General features: G+C 37.6%; 2 protein-coding genes across 3 annotated transcripts in view; one reads left to right on the top strand and one right to left on the bottom strand.

Moving 5' to 3' along the window:
- Pi3K59F (phosphatidylinositol 3-kinase 59F) overlaps positions 1 to 9424 on the top strand; it is a 30612-nt gene extending 21188 nt beyond the window's left edge. Inside the window, exons 12-19 of one of the 2 annotated variants that reach the window (XM_076123191.1) lie at positions 27 to 162; positions 2845 to 3044; positions 3471 to 3767; positions 4320 to 4486; positions 5136 to 5304; positions 5966 to 6179; positions 6600 to 6707; positions 7232 to 9424. In XM_076123191.1, the coding sequence (XP_075979306.1) occupies positions 27 to 162; positions 2845 to 3044; positions 3471 to 3767; positions 4320 to 4486; positions 5136 to 5304; positions 5966 to 6179; positions 6600 to 6707; positions 7232 to 7355 (1415 nt within the window). In that variant the 3' untranslated portion in view covers positions 7356 to 9424. The remainder of the gene's footprint in view (positions 1 to 26; positions 163 to 2844; positions 3045 to 3470; positions 3768 to 4319; positions 4487 to 5135; positions 5305 to 5965; positions 6180 to 6599; positions 6708 to 7231) is intronic. The other variant, XM_076123193.1, reaches the window with a different exon arrangement.
- Positions 9425 to 9539: 115 nt separating this feature from the next.
- On the bottom strand, positions 9540 to 13268 carry Vps33B (vacuolar protein sorting 33B). The gene is made up of 2 exons (XM_076123194.1): positions 12961 to 13268; positions 9540 to 12656 (listed from the first exon to the last, which is right to left on the bottom strand). Exons 1-2 carry the CDS (start codon positions 13119 to 13121, stop codon positions 10856 to 10858), a joined length of 1962 nt encoding a protein of 653 aa, XP_075979309.1. The 5' UTR covers positions 13122 to 13268; the 3' UTR covers positions 9540 to 10855.
- Positions 13269 to 13400: the final 132 nt, after the last annotated feature.

Raw genomic sequence — 13400 nt, 5'->3', positions numbered from 1 at the left:
TTTTAAAACCCATTCTCATTGTACAGTGCTAACAGCAAGTGAGATGACAGCCTCCACGACCAGTCGCCGCTCCACGGAAGTACCGGCGGACGAGGCGCCCGCGGCAGACGACAACGCGACCAGCACTGCTAACAATAATAGCGTGCTTGATAATAATAATGGGTGAGGATTATTATTTTATTGTAGGCGGAAGGTGGCGACACTGTACACGGGCCTTTACAAACGTGCGAACTGTCTTATACTCAGGCCGAAACGTGCGAACCACGTCATAATCAAAAGAATCATAGAAATGTGACAATGTGTTAGTGCGAGCGAGAGACTCTGATAAAATGCAATGTCTTAGTTTGCACGTTTGGAATGGCCCGAGTATAGTTAAAATAATTATAAGAATGTGGCAATGTGTAAATGCGAGTGAGAAAGTCTGATAAATTGATATAGCGTAGTTCGCACGTTTGTAATGGTTCGTGTTTAGTGTAGTTTATCAATTAATTCATCCCATTCTGTTAACCGGAAATTTTGAAACAATGGAAAGTCTTCAAATGAATGCTGACCGTCCAGGTTTTACTTACTCGAACTCGAAATGTTTTTGTCTCGAAAAACAATAAACAATATTTACATACAAACTTTAATCTTCACAATTTGTCTTAATAATTATTCAGGCTTCGGTAACTGGTTTAGAGATTAGAATTAAAACTGCTACCATTGCGTCAAGAGGTCGTGGGTTCGATTCCTACACGGAAACATTATTTTTACGTTCCACAAAAAGTTGTTTCGGGTCCGGTTGTATTTTGTGTAAGTTGTTTGCATGTACGTAAAAGACTCCACAAAGTTGTCTTAAAAAAGGTTTTTGTAAGAATGTTTTGTGATTTAATTTCAACAATAAATTTTTATACACTCAGCGGCACGGAATCTTGGCCAAACACTTATCTCGCGATAGCAAAAATTTTAAGTGTTTCAGTTGACGGTTTGTAGTGCAGGTAGGTTAAAAAAATGTTTACTTCAGCTCAAGAGGGTAATTCATAACGATTGAGTGCACTATGACGTTAGTTCTGAGCTTTAGTTGGTTCGGGTCATTTGAGCGACTAAGTTGCAAGTTTGATTTTGTGTGATGTTAAAGGTTTTCTGTTTCATTCTTTTACTTTTGCGATTTCCTGTTTGTTATTTCGTAAGTAGGCGTGCTTTTAACCAATAAAGGATGCCCCTAACACCTGCAAAAGTTGCACAAGCTGTAGCACTGATTGACCACGGGATGTCACAGCGTGAAGTTGCTGCTGCACTTAATGTACCTCGGTCATCAATGCAGTATGCCCTGAAACGATACCGAGAGACGGGCGGGTACACCCGCAGACCAGGTAGCCAAAGGAGGAGGCCAAAGGTGCACATCGGCTCGAGACGATCGCTTTATTATCTTAGAAATTCTAAGAAACCGCTACCTCACCGCAGTTGAGATACGCCAGCGACTTCAAATTTCAAGAGGTGTGAATGTGAGTGAGCGTACGGTGAGAAGACGAATGGAGGAAGTTAATTTAAAAGCTCGTAGGCCAGCGCGAGGTCCACAACTCCTCAGACAACACCGAGTAGCTCGACTTCGCTTCGCGCGAGAACACGCTAACTGGACGCATGAGCAATGGGCAAACGTATTGTTCACAGATGAGTGTAGGATAGCTTTACGTGCTCCTGACGGTCGGGAACGAGTGTGGAGAAGAAGAGGAGAGCGATTTCTACCAATCACCACCACACAAACAGTGAGTTTTTATGGAGGCTCAATAATGGTTTGGGGAGGCATTAGTTCCGATGCACGCACGGAGCTGGTTATTGTCGATAATCGCCTTACAGCTGTGCGATACATCGAGGAGGTTCTCCAGGACCATGTTGTGCCTTATTCTGGATTCATTGGACACGAGCAATTCAGATTAATGCACGATAATGCACGCCCCCACGTCGCAAATTGCGTTGAAGAATACCTGGAAGAGGTCGGTATTCAAAAACTGATGTGACCAGCGCGAAGCCCAGACCTAAATCCAATAGAGCATATCTGGGATATGCTTAAAAGAAAGATTAAGTCGGTATCCAACCCTCCCCTAACTTTAAACGAACTTCAAAGTGCAGCAGTATCCGCTTGGAACAGTATACCGCAAGTTGACATCAGAAACGTCATTCAAAGCATGCCTGATCGAATGCAAGCGGTTATAAGGGCGCGAGGAGGAAACACACTTTATTAAAATGTAAAAACTTTAAAGACATTTCGCTTAGTTTCCAGTTACAGTGTTTTTGTTTTTGAGGAAAGTGATGAAACTTTTTTTCGTGAAAGTAAAAAACTTAAAAACTTTATTATTGGTGAGTTAATCTTTTAATTACCACTTTAAATATCCTATAAAAAATAAAAAATAAATTTAACCCATTACTGTCCCACTGCTGGGCAAGGGTCTCCTCCCGTAATGAGGGAGGGGTTAGGCCTTGAGTCCACCACGCTGGCCAAGTGCGGGTTGGGGACTTTGCATGCCCTCAATAAATGTATTAAACAAATTTTTAGGCATGCAAGGTTTCCTCACGATGTTTTCCTTCACCGTTGGAGCATGTGATAATTTTTTCTAATACACACATAACTTCGAAAAGTCATTGGTGTGTTGCCTCGGGTTCGAACCTGCGACCACTTGCGTGGGAGGTGTCAACTTATACCACTCGGCTATCACTGCTCTTAAATATCCTAACAAACACTTAATCAATCAATCTACCATTGATTTAGTAATAAAAATATAATAATATAAAAAATATCGCCAAATTCGTATGTGGCCAAGTTTCCGTGCCGGTGAGTGTACTCAATTTTCGATAAATTTTCCTCAGTGACGCAATAGACCCGACAGAGGAGCGTCTGTCCCTAGCATCGTTCCTGATCTCCCGAGCCTGCAACAACAGCGTGGTGGCCAACTACCTGTACTGGTACCTGCTGATCGAGTGCGAGGACCAAGATGGCGGCCGCGACCTGGCGCCCAGGCACATGTATCTCGCTGTTATGAGGACCTTCTCACACCGACTGGCTAAGGGTAACTCACTTTATGTGCTTGTTTGTGTTTTACGTGCACGTGCACGTGCGTATGCTTACACGTATATGCTCGCTTCAATTGATATTGTAGTTTAACGAATACACTTGTGCGTAAATGTATATGTAAACTTTTAAAGCCAAACAGTTATAATAGTCGTTAGTAATTTTATGTAAGTAATAATATCTCCTTAAGATGTCAATAAAGATGATCGCTATTTATGGGAATTAAGTTTATATTATTTTACTGAATTTTGTACTGTAAGGACTAAATCATATATCTGACAGCTGGGAATATATCGACTTTAGCTACCGTTTTGTTAGACAATTTACATTTATGTCAACTTTTCAAAAATAAATTACATTTCAACAATTAATACAAAAACAGATCACAACATTCAACTCTTCTTATGACCATTTCTCCTTCCAGGAAACGCCGAGCATCAACGCACACGCACATTCCTAGCTCGCCAACAAGTATTCATAGACAAACTAGTAAAACTAGTCAAAACAGTCGCTAGGGAGAGCGGCAACAGAAACAAAAAGGCCGAAAGACTTCAACAATTACTTGCTGACCCGGACTCTTTCAAGTTCAACTTTGCTAACTTTGAACCTATGCCGTTCCCACTAGACCCTAGGGTTACTATAAAGGGTATAGTGGCGAAAAAAGCTAGTCTATTCAAGTCTGCGCTGATGCCGTCTAAACTAACGTTTTTGACTACTGAAGGTGAGATATTCTTTCTGCTTAGCAGTCTTAAAATATAAATAAATTTTCCCATTAATGTCCTGCTTCTGGGCAAAGGTCTCCTTCCGAATGAAGGAGAGATTAGGCCTTTATAGTCCACGATGCGGACTAAATGCATGTTGAGAAGGATAAGGACCTTTTTGGCATGCAAGGTTTCATCACGATATTTTTCTTCACCGTAGAAAGAACTACTCTTAATTAGTATAAAACTTTGGCAGTAATTATACTACATTAAGCTTTATTTTTCAATAATGAAAAAAAAGGAATTAGGTTTTTGGACCTCTGAAACTTATTACTCAAAATGTATCTCATTGCTTTTTAAAATATATCCTCATTTATAATACTAGTCCATTGTTAGAAAAAAGAAAATGGTTCAGACATCAAATTATGTAAATAGTCTTTATTTAGATCGGCCCAAGACGAATTTCTGTACATTTTTATTCATTAAAAAAAAATATCGTAAAATACAAACATATCTAAACCTTCAAAATAGTACTATAAATACCTACTAAAAAGTGTTGTTGTGTCGGCCAGGTATGGAATACGAGGCGATCTTCAAGCACGGCGACGACCTGCGCCAGGACCAGCTCATCCTGCAGATGATCACGCTCATGGACAAGCTGCTGCGGAGGGAGAACCTGGACCTCAAGCTCACGCCCTACAAAGTACTCGCTACCAGCTCCAAGCACGGATTCTTGCAGGTAATAAGATAGATAGATTTTCAGTGCCGCTACAGTAGTTATATGCTCTAGCTCAGAGGTTCCCAACCTTTTCCAAGTCCGGGACCACTTTTATGTTATACTTGCTAGCAGGGACCACTTCGTAAGCATATTAAAAATAAAGTGTAATAAAAATCCTGAAAATTTTTAATTTTAAAATCACTCGCGGACCATATTTTGACTTCCACGGACCACTGGTTGGGAACCACTGCTCTAGCTGATGGTGTCAATGCCCACGATACCACCTGGCTTAGCCATCTAGAACAGAAACGTGTCCTACGACACCAACGTATCACAACCACTTCATCTTCCTCTGGCATTTTTATCTGTCGTAAATGTGGTCGCGGTTGCCATTCCGCATTGCCTTTTGAACCACGAACGAAAGTGCACTAATTCTACCTCACGCCACCTTAATCATCTGTCGTTACACTTAAAACTTTTTCATCGTTACATTAGTCGTAAAAATAGAATTATCTAACGATAGAAAAAAAGACAGTATGCTCACTCATACTATAAAAAATGTATGCAACTGGAATCACGCGATTATCTTGTTAATTATGTTAATTTCAGATAAACTACACGACGCGTTTACGATGGTTTTCACTTTTATAATATCGTAATTGATTTTCAGTTCATAGAATCAGTAACGGTGGCTGAAGCGTTAGCCACAGAGGGCAGTATACAGAACTTCTTCCGCAAGTACAACCCGTGTGAGGGAGCGCCGTACGGCATCAAACCCGAGACCATGGACACCTACATACGCAGCTGTGCCGGCTACTGCGTCATTACTTACTTGCTTGGTAAGTTCACGTGGATTTATTTCTGTTTTATAGTTCCTAGGGTTCCGTACCTAAAGGGTAAAAACTCTCTGTATGGACTCTGCATTTTTTCCTGTCACCAGGCTGTATTTCATGAACCGTTATAGCTAGATTAGCTAGACAGCTGAAATTTTCACAAATTTGTATTTCTGTTGTCGTTATAACACATACTAAACCAGTGGATCACAACCAGTGGTCCGTGGAAGTTAAAAAAAGGTTTTAAAATTTAAATTTTCTGGATCATTATTACAATTTTTTTTAATATACTTACATTAAGTGGTCTCTGCTAACAAGAATAATATAAAAGTGGTCCCTGACTAAGAAAAGGTTGGGAACCCCTGTACTAAACAGACCATGTGCGAGTAACACTCGTGCACGAAGAATCTGCTACTATTTTTCTACGTTCTTTTCATTGTAGCCCCCTCAAATATTTGTTTAAATCTGTTTTTTATCACAATATATGACTCCAAGTCGGGAAGTGTCTTCACGCCTATAATTCTCGAAGGTGTACCAAATTTCATGCAAATTGGTTCAGTAGTTTAGGCGTGATTGAGTAGCAGACAGACAGACAGACAGAGTTACTTTCGCATTTATAAGATTAGTATGGATGTATGTAAAATCATAATTTATATATCCTTTTCAGGCGTAGGCGATCGTCACTTAGACAACCTACTTCTAACGAAATCGGGCGCGTTATTCCACATAGACTTCGGCTACATCCTCGGCCGGGATCCGAAGCCGCTACCCCCGCCCATGAAGCTCAGCAAGGAGATGGTGGAGGCCATGGGAGGGGTGCACTCGGAACTGTACCATGAGTTTAGAAAACAGTGCTATACGGCTTTCTTGCATTTACGAAGGTATGTGTAACTAGAAGATGGTTTTATTTTCCTATAATATTGTTTTTTATTGGTATATTTATTGTAAAAATATATTAACATTTTTCATGGTATGGTTATTTCAAACTTTGGTATAAATAAAACTTCTCAAGACACGTGTTGAAATAAAAGAAATGATATTAACATAAAGCCTGCCTATCTAAGCAGACTGGGCAATCTCTTGACTAACTCTCTCCCCCGTCCCCCCTAACGAGAGAAGGTTTAGACCTTGATTGCACGGTATTCCTCAAATACTTATGGCTAATCTAAGTCTCTTTCAATAAAAAATTCCAAATATTTATTTATTTGTCAAATAGGCAATTTTTGTTTATTCTTATATTATGTAGTTAACAATGTTTTTAATTTTACTCTTGTCTATAAATAGTATTGTTAATGTTTCAGACACGCGAATCTAATGTTGAACCTGTTCTCCCTGATGGTGGACGCGTCAGTGCCCGACATCGCGCTCGAGCCTGACAAGGCTGTCAAGAAAGTGCAGGACAAACTCAGGTACCTAACGCTTAACATTTAACTACTGAAAAACGTTTCCAAACGAAAACTTTATTTGAAAAGCATTACTGTTGATTTGATTAGGTCTTTGGATAGTTAACAAAACATTTTATTCATTGAATACTGTTAAAAAGTCTACTATCATATCTGGCCCCTACGATACAAGCTACGAGCTTAGTGCAGGGACCGCTGTAAACATTGCATTGAATACAAGTTCGAAAAATAAATAAATAAATTGAAATGGCAACACGAATACTTAATATAACTTATACCCGGATATTTAAACTGGGACTTTTAAAAATGGCAATTTAATTGAATTTTATTATTAGAACAGCACTTCTTTCATATCAATAGTTTCTACATACTTAAAACTTAAATAAATTAATTGTAATCTAAAATAATTATAACTACATAATCTTTGTGGATGCAAAAAAAAAGGAAAATTTGTGTTTGCGTTGATTCTCGTTTTCATTATCGCAACAAGAAAGTATAAGCGTATTTTTGACGTTTATTCTGTATTTCAGACTGGACCTAGGTGACGAGGAGGCGGTGCACTACCTGCAGAACTTGCTGGACATGTCGGTGACGGCCGTCATGGCGGTGCTGGTGGAGCAGTTCCACAAGTTCGCGCAGTACTGGCGGAAATAACTCCGAGGACTTAGGACTCCGCGCTAACACACATACAAACATACAAACAAACACATACATACATACAAACAAACAAACAAACATACATAAAGTCACGCCTTCATTCCATAGGTAGATCAGAAAACGACACTTGCTACGATCCTTACAATCTTTCCTTGCCTCTTAACATTTTTAAAATCTCGCAACTGGTACACAATATTTATTGTGCAACGGGTCGTTAACACGATTAACATTTTAAGGTAAGGTAACCTCATTTGTTTAAATCACGGTCGCTGCAATTCGATCGAAACGTCGGGTAGACAAATAAGGTACCTAACCTTTCATTTTCAATCGCGTTTAAGATCCGCTGCATTATAATATTTCCTTGCCTCATTCACATCCATACAACTTGTCATACAAGACCGCTGGTTACGCGTACTACGCACCTGACCTGACAATCAATTATATCAGTCTTTAACGTCAATAGAGCTTTAATTCAAGTGTCAAAGTTTTGTATTGCTACTAAGTCATAGTGCGGAGCCCCTAGCTTCTAGAAATTTTATGTAGACACTGATTAGAACTCAATATTAATCCAATCTTCGGACGTTAAGATAACTAGTAACAATAATTACAGGCATTCGTAGTTTAGTAAAAAAATATTTTGTTTAGATTAGTTACAATTTATTTTTTTGTTTAAAATTATATTTGTTGTTATTTTTTTATATGTACTGGAATTGATAAGTTTAGAGACAAAATTTATGTTTGAATATGACAATTGAATATTACTGAAACTAAAAACTAATAAGTTAACTAAGTATAGAAACTGTAGCTTTTGTATTAAATTATAATATCACATTTTTATAGATCTACTTACTGTATTGTTAGTTTTTAAGTGGTAGATAGACATTGGTGCACGCGCACGCAATAGTTGTCTAACGTGATTAGTCATACTATGGTCCAGTTTCACAACTTATAGTGCTTGTTCACGTTGGAACTCGCGGGCGCGGTGGCGGTCGCGAGCGCGGGGACGTGGCGGTTTGTGTTCACGTTGGCCGCCAGGCGGGCGTTTGGCTCAAACTGGCTCAAACTGGTTGATCTTACTTGACATCGCGAGTGGATCGCGCCCGCCACCGCTAGTTCGACGTGAACACACACGAACATCTTCACTTGTTTGATATTGGCGCGAGCGCGCCACGCGGGCCGCGCGCGACGCCGCTAGCTCGCCCGCGACTTAGACCGCGCGAACGGTTTGTACGTGAACACTTCGGTACATCGCCATATGTTTGATATTTCGCGACCGCGCCCGCCACCGCGCCCGCGAGTCAACGTGAATGAGCACATAGGTGTCAGATAATCTATCTACTACATAAATGATAGCAAAGTATGAATACAATTGTTTAAATTCCCTTGATAAGTTCAGGTACGTATTCAGAATGGGGAAACCGGCACTAGATTTTCGAAAAGGATCGTTTTTAATAAATTCTTAATAAGGGCTCCTAGGCTCCTACACACAGTGCCGGGCTGCCGGATTTGCCGGCGTCAATCGTTTCTAGTATTCTAGCGGTAATTCTGGGTATTGACAGCTCTGTAGCTCGATTCTCTATACTATCGACTACCGACAACCGACCTATTATCGAGAAATTTTGTATGAAAATCTGATCAGCGCCTCTGACGGGCGTCGTTGGAACTATTTTGGCAGTACATTCTAAATGTCAAAATTTCGATACTCGACAGTACCGACTGAACAGAATCGTGCTACTGCTCGCTTAACCGCGAGAGCAGCTAGCCGCGCGGTTACAAGGGGCTAGGAGTTCTTTTATAGTTTAAAGTATCTATTATCTATCGTAATAAAATAATGACATTTATAACAAAAAGGGAATTTGGTTTTGATTATGTAATTTTCTAAATCGCTTTTCGCCATACTTCCGCGTGCACTAATGTATACTTCCTATTCATGTATGTATTGAGAAAAGTCGCTTTTTGTATAAAAAAAAAGGTTGCAGTCAACTTTTCTTGCCACGTGAAAAAAAGAGAAAAAAATTAAGAACATTATGTATTTCAATTTTATCTGTATAATGGCATAATAATATTTTTTATGACCATTTTCACTACATTTAATGTTTTTTTTTTATAAAATTGGTTCGTGAAAATGGTTGAACAATATACTGTGATATAATAGATATTTTAAGTGTTCATGTATAATAAAAAGTATTTTAATAAATGTATTTTTATTTGAACTTATAAGTAATATATCTTAACTAAGTATTTCAGTATTTCCTTAACTGCTATTATTTAGTCGGGCTGTTACAAACGTACGAACCTTCGTCATCAATCCTGATTATTCCATGATTATGACGTGGTTTTTCATGTTTGTAGTAGTCCGAATAAATATTTTACGCTTATAACAAAAGCATATCCAAAGTTGAAATTTTAACAAAAGTCAGTATTACTTTAAATTAAATTCGCCTTTTACAGAAGCACATTTATGTAAAGTTGGAAATATTATTTTCTTAAAAAAAATTATAATACTTAAAAAATAATTTATTTATTAGATAATAGGTACATAAATAATATCTTTATCAATAGGTATAATTCGAATTTGCTATATTCTTTCCTTTTAAAGATACATTAATTATTATTACATTATACGTCATTGAGGTATACCTCAAAGCTTTTTCATAAGAAACGAAACATAAAAAACAATTTTTAAAGCTTAAATATTAAAAATAAAGAGATTGAATATGGCTAGCAGAAGAACTGCTTTAATTGGAGACATTCAGTCTTTAGCATTAAAAACATAAAAATATATTGTTTATTACAGGAGGCGCTTTTGTTAAGTGTTATGAGTTAGGCCTTAAAATCTTTTATTAATTTTAGGTAATACCCTTTTTTCTTGCAGCTGACTAAACAGTCAACAATCTTCGTCTCGTAGAAACTCTGTTACCTAGCTATAATTAATATTTAGCGCACTGTATTTGCCACCATTACCAGGTTTAACTAAGACTAGACAATAACTATCATTTATAGAAGTCCAAATAATACCCTTTACCGAAACATAAAAAAACGACCACGGTCAATGTAACCTGCGCCGAAACTTCAAGCAAACCAAGTTAAAAATGGATGATCGCGTTAATTCCCATAATTCCCATTAAACGCGAAAGTTTAAAATGTTTTAAATTAACCAAAATGCATAAATAGTTCCCGTAACTTTCATATAAGTCATCAGTCATTCGAAGCTAAAGTTTTTAATATAGAAACTAACCATAGCCAGTTGCGCTCACCGGTCGATAAACGATCAGTGGGTGAAGCAACCGTTGGCGCGGTCATTCCATAGATGGGTGACCGCATAGTGGTATTTGAACTGGGCGTCTCCGTGCTTCGGAGGGCACGTAAAATGTCGGTCCCGGTTGTTGTCGAACAAGATAACAGTCGTTAAGCCACGTCAAAGGCCTTTGGGCGGCTTGAACAACTTTGACACTAGGTTGACCACTAACCATACGATAAGAGAGAGACTAACTACTTCAAATATTAGCTGCGATCATTTCAGCGCCGCTGTGCACACAATCACTAGCCACATATATCTTACTACCCGTACTCGTCTGTATGACGTCACAAGCTGCGATCTCAGCATAATTCACTCCACCAATCACATACACTAACACAGTCTTAGGCTTCAAAGGAAAGCACCCACCAATATTAGGCTCAGTTTTTAACAAACGAGTTAAACCTTTCACATCTTTGCAACCAAATTCTAAGTCGGTTTGCAGTTTTATGTTTGATAACTTTTCATTCAGTGTTTCGATACCATCTTTTAATTTTTCTAGTATTTTTCCACCTACCCTCAAATCTGATATTGCAGTTAATTTTGTAATCACTTCGGCTAATGTGTCTGAAGTCAAAATCGCTTGACAGACAACTGCAACTAAAGGTATATAACCTCCGTTGAAAACATAACTCGGAGATGATTTACCAACTTTATCTGGTTGAGACGGTAACTGTTTCAACTTGTTTGCATTACTTTGAAATTCGTTCTGCCATTTTGGGAGTCTATCACTAAGATTACCCAAGTTAGAAATGTTTATGTTTAGGGATAATTTTGGACTTGATGGTTGTATGAGTAAGCCTGCATTGATCAAATTATTAAATATGTACAAGTATTTGTGTCCAAACGCCAGTAAATATTTCGTTACTAACGCGTTATATTCATCATAAGTTAGTGATTGTGTAAGACTTAGCAAACACATCAATCTCAAACTGTTATGTATGTGTATGTCGGTACCAAAGTTCTCGTCAACGAATTGAAAGTTCGATTTCTTATTTCTATTATTTAACATTTCTGTCTCAGCTAGTTTGAGATTCTCATACTTGTTACTCATTTCTGAAATGATAGTTTCACAAGCCAAGACATGGTTGACTAGATTCTGCTTGAACAATGTCACTTGCTGCAATTTTGTAGTAACAAAATGCTTAATTTCTTGTATTCCTAAAGCTTTTATATCCTCATTCTTCAATAGTTTCGCTTTAGAACTCAACACACTTAGGACTTCAGAAAAATGCCTGTGTTTTATCTCCCCATACAATGTATCAATCGAACTATCTAGAGTAATAACTGCATTTTTCGCAGTCCCACTTTGCTCATCAAAACCAAAGTCCAATTTTCCTTTTTTCAACTTTGTTTCTTTAACATTAAGATCTAAATTGCCACAGTTAATACTGAACAGTTCACTCAACAAACCGCTGTAAGTAGCAGGGGTCAATAAACTTGACGCATAATCTTGATTTCTATCAATAACTATCAATGCTCCAATTTCCTTCGAACTGTTAGTATTTACAAAATCTCTTGCATAAGTTTCATTATACACTTCTAACATATCTAATACACTTGACGAAAGCTTCCCAACGGAAAATATAGCTTTAGGTTTGCCCGTTACATGGAACAAACTCCACAGAGACATAGAAATGCTTGATAGTAATGAGTGATTCTGTTCAACGTACAACTGCTTGAACAAAAACGGTAGTTCTAAGCTAAGGAGCTGCTCGTCCAAAGTCATAAGTTCCCAGGTAAATGTATGAAGTTTTACGATTCCAAATAAACCTTTGCTTTCAAGTATTGAATCGTAAATTGTTAAGACTTTTGGTATAATTATTATGTGGAAGCAGTTAAGGTCTGCTAGTGATGGGTTGAGGCTGATGACCGATGAAATCTGGTCAAGTACGCATTTGTACTTGTTGATACAAGCTGGTATGAAGTATACTCTGGTGTTGTTAGCTGTGTTTCCCAGTTGAGGGTCCATTTTGTAAATCTTGTCTATGCCATGTTGCCTGAAATATTAAGAAGGTATAATGATAATGATTTTTTTCTTAATTTTGATTATAAATATAAAAATAATATCATAGAGTGGAGAGTAGGCCATATTTTAAGAAGAAGGATGTTGAAACTGGTCAGGTCAGTAATAAAAGTACCTATAATATTTACATTTACACTAGATTTTCCTACTTTTGATTCATAATACTTACGGCATATGTTTAAAAACAGGTAATAAAGGTATTATATTAGTATTTGTCTTCAGTTAAGAATCATGTTAAGCTTAATAAAAATATCAGTGTTGGTAATGCATTATCCTACCTCAGCCAATTAACGCCGCATACTCTCTCCAATGGCTTTATAAGCGTAGGATCAATAATAAAGTCCTTTTTATCTCCACATGATGACAAAATACTTTCTAATTTGCACTGAGAAATTAGACATAATGATGATAATTTTAAAGACAGTGGTTGGTTATCCATTGTTCTCGCAATTTATAAAATACGCAGATTACTATAGAATATTTGTTGTTGTAGTTAATTTATTACATTTATTTGAGTTTTGTAGAAAAATTCAATAAACATTTTTTAAACAATCACTGCATTTACCAACAATCAACAATAAGTAAGACAAATGACATTTATTTACTGATTGATATTGACATTGACACTACTCTATTCGTTCAGGAATTATTATGCTTCATGCTTTGCTATAGTAATATCGAATGTTGCCTGAACTATACGCACTTCCGGTTTCATTCC

The sequence above is a fragment of the Anticarsia gemmatalis genome, chromosome 15, assembly GCF_050436995.1.
Source record: "Anticarsia gemmatalis isolate Benzon Research Colony breed Stoneville strain chromosome 15, ilAntGemm2 primary, whole genome shotgun sequence".
Taxonomy (NCBI): Eukaryota; Metazoa; Arthropoda; class Insecta; order Lepidoptera; family Erebidae; genus Anticarsia; species Anticarsia gemmatalis.
Note: the sequence above shows the minus strand (reverse complement) of the source record. Positions and strands in the feature narration are given on the sequence as shown.

Coding starts and splice junctions, on each gene's coding strand:
- Vps33B (XM_076123194.1), bottom strand. CDS start 13,121: ATGGATAACCAACCACTGTCTTTAAAATTATCATCATTATGTCTAATT. Junction 12,657..12,960: donor TGCGGCGTTAATTGGCTGAG/GTAGGATAATGC, acceptor TTAATATTTCAG/GCAACATGGCATAGACAAGA.